This window comes from Oreochromis niloticus, linkage group LG10, assembly GCF_001858045.2.
Source record: "Oreochromis niloticus isolate F11D_XX linkage group LG10, O_niloticus_UMD_NMBU, whole genome shotgun sequence".
In the NCBI taxonomy this organism is placed as follows: domain Eukaryota; kingdom Metazoa; phylum Chordata; class Actinopteri; order Cichliformes; family Cichlidae; genus Oreochromis; species Oreochromis niloticus.
In genome coordinates this window covers 9,484,982-9,497,429 of record NC_031975.2, presented here as the reverse complement: position 1 = coordinate 9,497,429, position 12,448 = coordinate 9,484,982, and the positions used below count along the sequence as shown (strand labels likewise).

General features: G+C 42.9%; 1 protein-coding gene across 1 annotated transcript in view; it reads left to right on the top strand.

Annotated features, from left to right (window-relative positions):
* lhfpl7 (LHFPL tetraspan subfamily member 7) overlaps nucleotides 1-12,448 on the top strand; it is a 111,355-nt gene that overhangs the window by 21,730 nt on the left and 77,177 nt on the right. The window contains exon 2 of the mRNA XM_005471960.4: nucleotides 10,757-10,895. Within this exon, the coding sequence (XP_005472017.1) occupies nucleotides 10,757-10,895 (139 nt within the window). The remainder of the gene's footprint in view (nucleotides 1-10,756; nucleotides 10,896-12,448) is intronic.

Here is a 12,448-nt window from a genome sequence, read left to right as displayed (position 1 = left end):
GAACTGAAACTAGAGCTGGTGGTTTATGTCTTTCTCCTGCAGTTCTGGGACCAGAGCCCTGCTGAAGATTTTTTTTGGCAGGCTGGCAGGTACCTCAGGCAGTTTATATTCACACAGACTTCTATTCATAGACTGAAATAAACCTTTTTTTTCCTTCTAAAAGTCTCGAAAAATGGAAAACATGAGAGAACATAATGGCTTTTACTGTGCAAAAAGCTTCAGTAATTTCTCTCTGGAGTAATCTTTGGTCTTATTTTCTCTTTTGTTGGTGTGGAAATGTTTAGGCTGCCATTTTTACTGCCCCCCCCCCCCTTTGAACATCACTGATCAGCAGCACATCACAAATGATGTCCTTCCTGCCATGGAATTGTTTTTGTTGGCTGCGTAATTTTTTTTAGGTAGAAGCCAAGAAACAAATGTGGGAAAATGAAGTGTTGTGAAGACGAAATGTTGAAATCACAAATGGAAATTTTAGTGACAGAAATAACCGGTAGACAGTGGAATTCTCACAAAGCGTTGTCGTTGCTTTCAAATCATTCAGAAATTTACTTAAGAGGCACATAATCTGCTTATAGTTGATTAATACCATAATTTGCTTGCTTCAGGCTCCCAGTGAGATTGTGTTGGCTGTGAAGTTTGCGATTTGTTTATGGTGACAGGTCGAAGTGCATCTTTGGCTCGTTGATCAGCAATAATTTGGATTTATTCATCAGCCCTGGAGCCCACAAGTGAAGTCTCTTTGGTCTCCAGGTGGTACAGCAGGAGGTAGTTAGTGGCCTGGCAGGGACGCAGCTGCCTGCAGCTTCAGGCAAACTGGAACCAGGCCAACTACACTGGAGCGCCGTGAGCTTGACCAGATTTACCCCTTAAAAAATGTGCTGAGTCCAGAAAGTTGAGTAACCAGTACTCCAGTGCTGGCATGAAACTATCATGCACCTGTTTTTTTATGATTCAGTGGGTAATTCTGAGGAGGCCGGGTGAAAAATTGCAAGTGGGTCAGTGCTGCAAACTGCATTTTTCCAGTCACAGTAAAAAGGATATGTGCTGTCAGATATTATAAAGTCAATGCACCAGGTGGATTGTATTGCCTCTAGCTGCTTGCTGCTGTATAGGTGTGCAGGTAGGTGTAGGTGTGCATATTATTAATTGTTACTGCAGTTTTGCAGGTATTTCTGTCTGTGTGATACAGTACAAGTACAATCTACAAATACAGCTTTCTAACCAGGCTTCCTACTGTGAACCAGAAACTTGGCCAAATATGGTCATTTCCAAAGGGCCAAAATGCTAAAGTGAGGCTACGAGCAGGAGCCCACAAACCAGCGGGTGTTGTCCAACTTTAATACACAGTCTATGCTTGGATCCAACTTCCTACCCTCTGCTGTGGTCCAAATCAAACATCCCTCCATACCACATACACTGCATGCCCCACAAAGTTAGCAGTAAAACGTTGAGTGTGTTTTCTTGTCTCATCAGGAGTGTTTCCTGCATGAGCACATCTCAGGTCATTCAGCTGTGTGTGTGTGCATTTTGTATAGTAGGTGTGTGAAAGCAACAGTGTCTAAGAGATTCCCACGGTGTTTTCATTTAACATGACACCGAAGAATCGACACCACATTAAAGCATTGCATTGCAGCAGGGAGCGTCCCGTGTGGGTTCTTGCAAAAACTACACGTGATGAAGATGAGGGACTTTTTATGCCCCTGGGTGGGCAAAAATGACAGCATGTATCCAGTGAGTTATAGCTGCAAACAAGCTAAACACCCAGATAGAAAGGTAGTGTATCAGCAAACATATTTAAACATATTTAAAAACAACAACATACAAGCCTCAGTAAGTCAGCTTGTAAAATGAGATTAATGCAGAAACTTGGCTTTTTCAGACAACCCAAAAAAATGTGCTGAAACTGAGAAATCTGCCCCCTGGAGCACAGACTTTGAATTATTAAACTTACATTTTTAAATGATTAATTTTAATGTCATTACTTTGATAAAAATTCTTCACATCTCCCACTACATAATGACATCAGAGCTGGCACTTGACCTTACGCGCTCCGCTATCATGAAACGTAAGAAAGTCTAATGCAAAGTTTCGTGAAGTTGCAGCAGGGTGTGTTATCTTAAAGGTTCATAAAGATTTCTGAGCTAAGAATTTAGAAAACGTGAGCTTTAGTTAAGGGGCTAAGTCGTGGTAACAAAAAGATGCGAGAGGATTATCACGGTTAAATCCTTTAAATATGGCTTCAAATATTTTGAGTAGTTTTTTTTCTTTTTACAGAATTGCAAGGTTTAATGTACGAGATGTGGTGGATCGTCTTGACAATACCAACGTGCATTAAAAAAACCCTCCGAAATGTGTCTGTGTGTCAGAAAAACACTGCAGTGATAAATTTGAGGGACAGGCGGAGGGCATAAAGTGGAAACAGTGGAGGGGTTTTCCATTTAAACTACCGAGACCACACAGACATTAGAAAAGATACGCTGCTGCTCGTCAGCCTTTGTAACCCTGTGAAGGAATGAAAGGATGTGTGAGGTTTCTTTCCCGTGAACCACTGCTGGGAGACAGAGCGGCAGAAACGAATGTCAAAGTAGAGAAAATCTATCAAGTTTAGACACCAAAACGTCCTTTACTGTGCGGAAAAACACATCTCTCTGAGAATGGTTTCTCTCGTGTTCCTGAAGAATACGGACGGACATTAAACACAAAAAACAAAACAATTTAAGACCTTTTTCTGCTACTGCTAGGACTGACGATTTCATCATTGTTTGTCCTTTACTGTGCTAGTGTTTCCCAAGATTTTCTTCCGTTGAATAAAGCTCAGTCTGAGTAATAGAGCATTTATTTAAACCAAGCTGGTGTCCCCAGTTTGTGCCTCTTGCTTATTAGCATTACATTTGAGTCACAGTGGTGGCCATTGATTTCTCAGGGAGTTTAAAGCCCAGAGACTCAACATTCAGAAAACAGCTTAAGGCCCACTGCAGTTTTTGATCCTCAAAAACTCTTTTAAACCAACTGTGTGAAAAAATATTCTATCTGTCGCATGTTATTTGCAACTCTGCAGCGCTTTCTTCCACGGATTAGTCAGCCAATAATCTTTCAGTGGTTTATACTCTAAATATAATATTGCACCAGAAAAGATCCTTTTGGTCCAGACTGTCCATTAAATTTCTTGTAATCTAAACAAATTTGCCCCCAACGTTTCCCCTTTAGTGTCACTGTGAAAGGTCACATTCGTGAACTTTCTCAAAAAATACAAAAAAAACAGGATCCACAATTCAAAATGATCGTTCTGAGCCTTTAGCCTGTCTGAAACAAGATGTTTTGGCTCCTCTCACTTTGAGGCCATCCTCCTTTGAACCCAGCTCTCTTCTTCACTTTGGCAAACCCAAGGTTTGACATCATACAGACCCAAAATTAGGAAGAGACCATCTGAAAGTGAGTGTTTCGAGGATTCCCAAACCCGAGCTTTGGTATCAAAGGTATTGCTTGTGCAAAGTGTTAATTTCGTTGAGCAGTAATTTTCAACATTGTTTTCATCAAAACGAGACGGAGCCAGTTCTCATTCCCGACGCGTAACATACCGATGATTTGTCACGTCCTGAGGCGTCCCTCAAGAACGCGAAAGGTAACCTTCCACATGCCAGAGTGACGCGCCGGGTTGTGGATGGAATCCAATAGATTGACACTCCTGGTGGTAACACTCGTTCCAGCCGTGTATTCCAGCCCTAAACCTGACCTTAATAATAGTGTTTTCCAAAGCGATTGAAGCAGAATAAATGTACATGTGCAGATCGAGTCCAAACGGTTTGGTAACATAGGAATGTGTTGGGTGGCCGAAAGCTTAACATACAGACGATTTGTCCTATAGCGTAACATGTTACGCTTCGGGAGTGAGAATGTGTGTGAGATGATAGCTAAATAAAAACTAGAGCACAAGAGCAAATGCTATGATGGAAAGTATTGGTACTTTCATGAATAATGAATAAAAATTAAGTGGAAATATTCTAGCAAGACAAGATCCAATCAGAACTAATTAAGTTGTGTGGAAAGGCGGGATGAGTTTGGAAGTGATCCAATCAGAAGTAATGTACTTGTACAGTGGAGAAACAGGGTGGGGTGGGCGGAGCTCCCGTGTTTCTCATGAAAAACACAACAAAAGGAAGAGATGGCTTTGAAACCGCGTGGAGCAACTTTCACTGACTTTTACGCTTTTACAATTGTTTACGGCTGAATCAACTTTAGATTTAGTCTATGATAATCTTATGATCGTAAGTTGTCTAAAACTGGACTAAAACTAAAGGAAATTAGAATTTTGGATGCCTAAAACCAAAATCAAAGTTACATACATATATATGACACAACGTAAGAAGGAACACTTGGGTCCCCGTGTTTTTGTACACACATCAGTGATGCTCAGAGGACGCCATTGTCAGGTGAAATTTTCAGTTTGCCCATTTGTGCCATGCAAATGCAAATACTCACATTCCTGTGAGCAGGACTGTAAACAAACCTGGCTCTGTTTTACCAGCTTTTACCATTATTCTTTATCTCAGTAGATGACATCTGCACTGTACTTCACTGCCCACAAACATGTATCTCATATTCTGCCGCTCATCCCTCTTTAGCAAGTGGTTTTCTCTGGCTGATAATATCTTGTGCATTTCATGACTCTGTGTTTCCACCTCATAGCCTTACAATAGGAATTCCCCTCAGAACGTGTATGTTGTACTCTCCATGACTCTCTGTTTGCGTCCCAGTGAGTGTCTGTGTGTCTGTGTGAGAGGGTTCAAGAGGGAAAAGCATGCACTCCCATGTCCTCCTAAGTGCTCCTGAATGTCACATCCTATCTGCAGCCTGTCCCTGAGGCACAAATGGACACTCCATCCACTTGTCAGGTGATTAATCTCCGCTCCTCTCTCTCTCACTCGTCTCCTCTCCGCCTCGCATTCGCTCTGCACACACACCTTCGTCGGCCATTCTCCGGACCACCACACACACACACACACACACACGCATACTTATCCAAATAACGCTCCCTCTCTGAGTCACTTCTCAGTGAAGATCAATGAGGGGAGGATGTATAATTCAGCACATTGCTTTAGGGGCCGTTGTGGGGGGGCTTTTTTCTATTAGTGCTCAGAATGGCAGTGTAATCGTGGTTCCACTGGAAGATGATGAAGTTGCACGACAAGCGCAGAGGGCAGCACAGGTGAAAGGAAACAGTTTATGGAAAGAGGAGCGGACAGGAGAAATCTCAGCTGATTCCTGTATAGGCGTGTGTGATGACTGAAGCAGAAAGACCTCTGGTGGTTAGGAAGTGTCCCAGGAAGCTGCGTTACAGTGCAAATGGGATTCTCAAGGCAGAACACGTCAAGGCTGATGCTTTAGTGCGACTGCTCGGCTTTGCTGAATGCTGATTACTGATGGAAGGGCTGAGGCAAGCACACAGAGGATGAGGCAGCAGTTGAGTGCAGATGATACACCTGCACAGGTTCACTACAGTATATACTAAAGCACGCGCACGCACGCACACAATAGAGCGCTCCAGCAATATGGTAAACCCGTCACGTCTGCTTATTGCTGGATCTGCAGCGCTCTCGCTTCACCTCTTGTCCTCCATAAAGACGAGGCATTCGATTGTAAAGTGGAGGAGTTATTTCTGTCAAGGGCCGGCGCTGAGCATTAACTGTCTCCTCCGCCCGCCGCTTCTGGAGAGCAGAAACCCTCCATTTTCCACAGCCCCGCGCTGAAACATTTTGCCCTTCCGTCCAGACTCGGAAAGGCAAAGTGCGTTTAATGAGACATGTCTTGCAATCTCCATCTTGTAACTCCCCATTGAAGAGACAATGAAATTTCATTGGCCCGTACAGTGTAATCCCCGACTTCCATAATGTAATTCGAAATCAAAGAGTCCCCTTCATGATGTCCCTTTATTACTCAAAGCAGCTGGATGGTGCTTTTTTGTGTGGTTTTTTGTATTGGAGCAGGTTATTGGTCTCCAGCAGGCTGAGGATGTGGATCATTTATTGTGGGAAACCAATAAAGCTTCTTTATGACGGTGCCAGGTAGGCTTACATTTGTATCATTGCCTGTAGCCTTTAGGTAACAGGCAACATTGTAACACTTGTGTGGTTATATTAGAGGCTGCCGCAGGCCAGTTAGGACTACTGTGGGATTAAATGGTGCGCTCGTGGGTTATTCTCTGTATTAATTGTGATTGTGACGTTGACGTTACGCCTTGAGTGATTGAGCGTACCTTGAGTCACAATATCCCGTGAGGATTAGTTTCCAAAACAAGTTTTCAGAGTGCAGCAGAGTGGAAGACAAAGAGATTAAGACATGTCTGCTTGTCTCATTTTGTATTCAGCTCAAAATATATATATATTTTTCCCCTCGTCACAATTTTCCACTCTTTCAACCCTCCGAGTGTCTCTCCAGCTGTTGCGGTGGCTCGACCAGTTATTCACACATAATTACAATCTATTTAGGAGGAATCAGTGAAAAGACCAGCACTCTTAGCAGCTCATTTTCTACTAAATTAACTTCCGCTCCGAACGACTCAAGTACAGGCCTCCTAAATATTTTTGCATTGTCTCTAAGTAAAATAGGTTTTTTTTTCCATTAGAGCACACTCACACATGAACACAGTGTTGGAATTTGATGAATTGGGACACAGTTAATTGAAATGTTGGTTGTTTTCCTGTAAAAATAGCCCTGTAGTGCTCTGATAGCCTTTATTAGTCTCTGGGGCTGTGTTTAAATGGCACACAGAAAATGTCATGTGTATAAATCTATTACTGCTTGCAGATAAATAAGCTGGTGAAAAATGGGGAAAATACACAAATAAGTTTGATTTGCAGCTTACAATGTTGACACTGATTATGAGTTCATAACGCGTCTATTATTGTTTAGGTAAAGCGTACCTGATGGCTGTCCTCCCTGTCTTTGTCTAATCTTTCCTATATGAGACATGATGTACCTCTAAGTGTCACAGTGAATTGAGAACAGCAGGGTGGGAGGTACGCTGCACACTCTGAGCCCACGGGGCACGCCGAGATCAAGCAGTGGAGAGAAACGAGACATTCCCCTGCATACATGAATATCATTCTGGTTAGAGGGGAAGATGAACAAAGGACACCGAAGTTAATGCCTTATCTGGATTTTTAAGTGCATCTTATCTATTCTTATGTCGCTGACATGCAGGCATAAAGAAACTAAGAAAAAAGAAAAGCAGCTATGGTCTTAATGGCATATAAGAAGCATCTACAGTATATTCAATATTTGTATCTTAACAATCGATCACATGACTGCTTACATGTGGAGGGGGTGGTGGAATTGATCAGTCCTAATAGTTATCAAAGAGTAAATCCATAAGGGGATAAATGTTGTCTCTGCAGAAGCTCCTTAAAGCTGTAGCTCTTAAAGTCGTCACCAACAGGTGGCCATACTGCTTGTAGTCTAACCGAATGGAATCATACAAGAAAATTACTTTAATGCTAAATTTATTACCGTAGTAAACTTTCGCAAATTGAAAGTCTGATTTAATATGCATGATGTCTTTGTTTATTTATGTTTGATTTTGGGAAGAAACTGTGATGGTGAAGGTTACAAACTATGAAAACTTTTTAAAGTTTCACTCAGTCAGCCCCAGAGGTTCAGCTTGCTTCCCTCCTGCACTGTCTATATAGGCAGCACACTCAGCTAAACCAAACCGAGCACGGCAGACTGCAGACAACATCCTGACCAGTTTTTGTTTTGTTTTTTTAAATCCAAACTCAGTGTGTAAAAACTTAAGACTCGAGTTGACACGTTGGCATGAGACAGCACGTGCAGCCCATTCAGGTTGCATGGGCAGTCCACAGCTCCTCCAGGATGGCACTTCCATACAACCTGTCAGAAGAAGGTTTACTGTGTTGCCCAGCGCAGTCTAAAGAGTGTGAGGGAGATACCAGGAGACTGCCATTTGTGAGAAGAGCTGGGCAGGCCTGGAGAAGGGCACAAACCCAGCAGAAGGACCTGCTCCTTTGTGTGAGGAGAAATAGGAGCACTGCCAGAGCCCTACAGAATGACCTCCTGCAGACTACTGACCAAACTGTCAGAGACACACAGGTGGAAAGAAGGCCTGATGTCCTTTAGTGGGAACAGTGCTCACAGCCCAGCATTGTGCAGCTAGAATATATTAGTCTACTCCTTTAAAGTCAATAACATTTTTTCTTTCCATGTATTTAAAATATGTAAGATTAGGCTCCTTTAATACTCCGTTTAAATAAAAATTGTGTTTATTACATTTAAAAGAATGATCAGTATCTATCTCTATACCCAATGAGCATGAATAACCAACATCAGTATCTTCAGAATAGACAAGCCTATAGCATAAATAATGGTGTCCCAGTCACATCAGGTCATTCATCACTTTTTCGTGCCCTCTGCAAATAGCTTTGGAACTCATTACAGTCCGAGCGGCTTGCCACCTTTATGTATTTAGTCGTTTGCTTGTTTTTTCTGTATCTGCAGTGTTTTATTTAAATGCTCAAACCGGTGAGGAGGTTTTCTCCATTTGCTTGCACGCTTGTTTGTGCTGTGTGGAGCTCTCTGGGCAGCTGTGCATGACAAAGGAAGACCTAAGTGGCCAGATGCTGCTCTGCTGGAGGACTGAGATATTGTCACTGGGCTTAACAATGATGGCATTAGACTTTAAATTAAATTTAATGAAACCTTTAATGTTCCTCCGAATGATTTGCAATAAAATCACTTATCTGCTCAGGGAGTTCCTTTTTATTGCTTTATAGCTGTGTTCAAGGTGCCCTTGAGCAAGGCACTTAGCCTACACTTCTTAAGAAGCTAAGCCAGATGTAAATGTGTGCAAATGCACTGTTTATGTATGCTGTCCATTTGTGAAGCAGACCGCATATTCTCAGCAGACCTGGACAAATAAAGGTCAAAAGAATAATGATCATCATTGCCACCAACATTACAGCACTTCAGTATTTCCCTGCTCCCCTTTCTGCCTTTCTGCCAAACACCCAGAACAAGCTAATTAAATCTTCTGTCGGGCATGGAAATCACTCCGCTTTCATCCTCCCTCCATTCACGTCAGTCACATCAGGAACATGCATAATGACACGTGTTTTAGGGCTGTAATTCCCCTGTGAATGTTAGACATTTCCCTCTGATCGCCCCCGCCCGCATGCTAATCGCTGATGTGGCGCTGTTTTGAGCCTGATGTCTGTGCGCCGCGCTTGTCGACGACGGACACCTTTTAAAGTGTGCTGCGGAGGGTGTGTGGGGGCTTTCTCGAGAGTCAGTTTGAGAGGCTATGCAGATCAAACAACGCCACAAAGACACACAGGTTGTTCGAACTCACTCGCACACAGACGCACTCTTTCTCAGGGCTAACGCACTGTGTGGCTTTTAAACTTAGCTGCCACTTTTTAGGAGTCTCTAAAAGTAGAAGCAGAAGAGGACAGGTGAGCATAGTTGATCCCAGTGAAAAACGGTTAAACCATTCATAGGACAAAGAGCCAAATTTCTCCAGGATGCATGTTTATATAAAGAGTACAAAAAGAAGGAATTTTGTCTAGCTCAGTTATTTCTTTGATGTAACAATGCTTCATGGCAATGAATCTTATACTGTTGAAAAGCCAGTTTATTTCCCTTATAATGAGCCCATCTTTATAAGGTATGAACAGCAGAGTTGAGTATGTGGGTTGTGCTCTGGAACCGAAGTCTATCCTCTAAGATGGCCACACTCGCCCCCACAGAGCGGGGTTTATCAGAGACTACCTCCAGAATTTGGGAGTGGAGAGGATGGAATAATCTGTCCGCAGTGCTGACCTCAACCCCACTGAACATTTGTGGGATCAGCTTGGACGTGCTGTTCTTACCAGGGTGACCAACGCAACCACATTGGCTGACTTGCGACAACTGCTGGTTGAAGAATGGGATGCCATCCCACAGCAGTGTGTGACCAAGCTCGCTACCAGCATGAGGAGGAGGTGCCAGGCTGTTGTGGCTGTGCATGGATCTTCTGCATGCTACTGAGGCCTCTGTTTCTTAAATGAAGACATGTTTAACTCGCCAATAGGTCTCATTGCTTCAGGCTTCAATCATACAATCCAAGACACCAAAACACCAAACAAGAGCAGTTGTTTGGCATTGGCAAAGACGATTTGGTAACTTTTTCATGAGATCAACCCATATACTCAATGTGTTCCTTACAAATGTGGCACCATCAAAGGGAAACAAACAGGCTTTCCAACGGTATAAGATTTATTGGCAAGAAGCATAGTTACAACAAGAAAAAATCGACCAAACACAAACACCTTACTTTTTGTTCTAAGTGTAGTTGTGGTTTATCAGAAAAGTTGTGGAGGAATGTCTTCTCTCTGTTGGCCTTCTGCCTCTGTTTGGCTTCTTCTGATCTCAGCATGTGTGTGATTAAGTGAAGGTGTAATGAATAAGGACGGTGCCCTCTTGTTTGGCCTTGCAGTGCTGTTTTCCAGCTGAGAGAGCTAATAACCTGTTAGTGGGGGATTAACTGTGAGATTACACAATACCAAAGCAAAGACTTTTTGGTTTTGGGGAATGGTTTCGAATTTAGCAACAAATCCCAAATCTTTGACAGTGAGGTAATGACAGGAGCTTTCCACATTCGCTCCCGCTGCTCAAAATGTGGGTTAATCGACGTGTTGCTCGGAGTACTTGCTGGCGAATCGGTGGAGATAAAATGAAATTGTCCTGTGTTTGTGTTTTTCCTCAGACCAGTGCGGTGCTGTGTTCAGGAGGCTGTGCTCTGCTGGCTGTCAGCTCCCTGTTGGCCATCATCACCATCTTCCTGCCCAGTGGAGGATGTGAGAGAAGGATCTGCACCCTGGCTGGATACATGCAGATGGCTGCAGGTCGGTAGAGACGTGAAGACACACATCAGCACAATCGCATATATACTTACTGATCCATAAATGTATAATTTTTGAGATAAGAGGTTTCCTTCTTATGAAAGATGATGAAAAATCTTTTTAATTGAACTGATTTCAGTCTTTTGCTTCGTGCTGTAAGACATCCTTCACTACTCCATGCTATACTTTTAGACTATTAGATCCATTCTAATAGCACTGCCTGTTACTGGGATTCTATATAAAAAATACAAACAAACAGCTGACCTTGCCTATCAGTCAAAAACAAGAGCAAAACAAAAGACACAACTTGAGGACAGCTGCAGCTAGGCAACAACAGTCCGCATGGCGCGACTAAGTGAGTGAGATGAAGGCGAGGATGGATTTAGAGCCTGCGGTAAAAAGACAATTATGCCTCCTTAACACAGGTCATTGGTTCAGAGCTACATGTGACTTATCAGGCCGCTGGTTTCCCTCTAACAGAGAAGTGGTCCCGTAAACAGAGAGCAGTCGTGTCGGCACTTGAGCTTAATAAACCAATAACACACCACGGCTGATGTCGCTGCTTAGTACTGGCCTTCACACTTCTTGCTTTGCGCATTGGACCATTTTAATGGCATGTGGTACAAGAGGTGAAGCATTTTTCTGTAGTTGTATTAGAGGATACGGTTCATGTGTGCTTTATTTACAGCAGTATATTTCCCCATTTGTGCGTTAGACCGGCTCTAATATCGTGAAAGACGCTTACTGTGGCTCTCCTGGTTTAAAAAAACAGTATTTGATACAGTAATTCTGTGTAGACACATCACGTTAGGGAGGTGACCATGCTAAAAGTTCTACATGTGAAGTCAAATTGAGCATCGTGTGTAATAGTCATAGACTGTATATGAAAGATGGAGGTAGCATTATGCCCTCCATCTTGATGTGGCTGGACGTGACCACAGGGTGGAGAACTAATTCATCAGTCAATGCTTGCAAGCTTCCTTAGCCCCATTTACACAGGATTACAGACTGATTTGGGATTACCTGGCAACCACTGGTCACTAGACTACTGCTAGGAGTATTCCCTGTCGGTGAGTATTTCCTGGAGTATTTCCAGTTTGCCAGCAGTGATTGTTTTGGTCAGAGGCAGAGTTTGGTAGTGCCTCCTCTACTTTCTACACCGGCAGCACCCCCAACTAAAGCAAACACAGTGTTTCCAGAACCGTTTCCTTCTCTGAGAAAGGGCGACTACAGGTGTCCTGACCTGTTTTTCTGACATTATATGTAAAACCTTAGGGCTTGAGTTACCCCTACCCACTCTGTTCAGATGCGCAAACCCTTGATTGTTACTTTTTGTCTCCTCTTATTTATTTACATAAACTTTGTCCTCACCTATAGCTTATTTAGATCCCTGCAAGTGGCATTTAACTAAGCATAATTAGAGACTGGATTCATTGGCCAGGTTAAATCTTTATTGACAAAGGTGGACTTTCACAGGCTATGGTTAATGATGTGTTTAAAGTGGTGCTTATTGCTTACAGCCAGACTCTCATACCTCTCTGTCTGACTCCAGTATC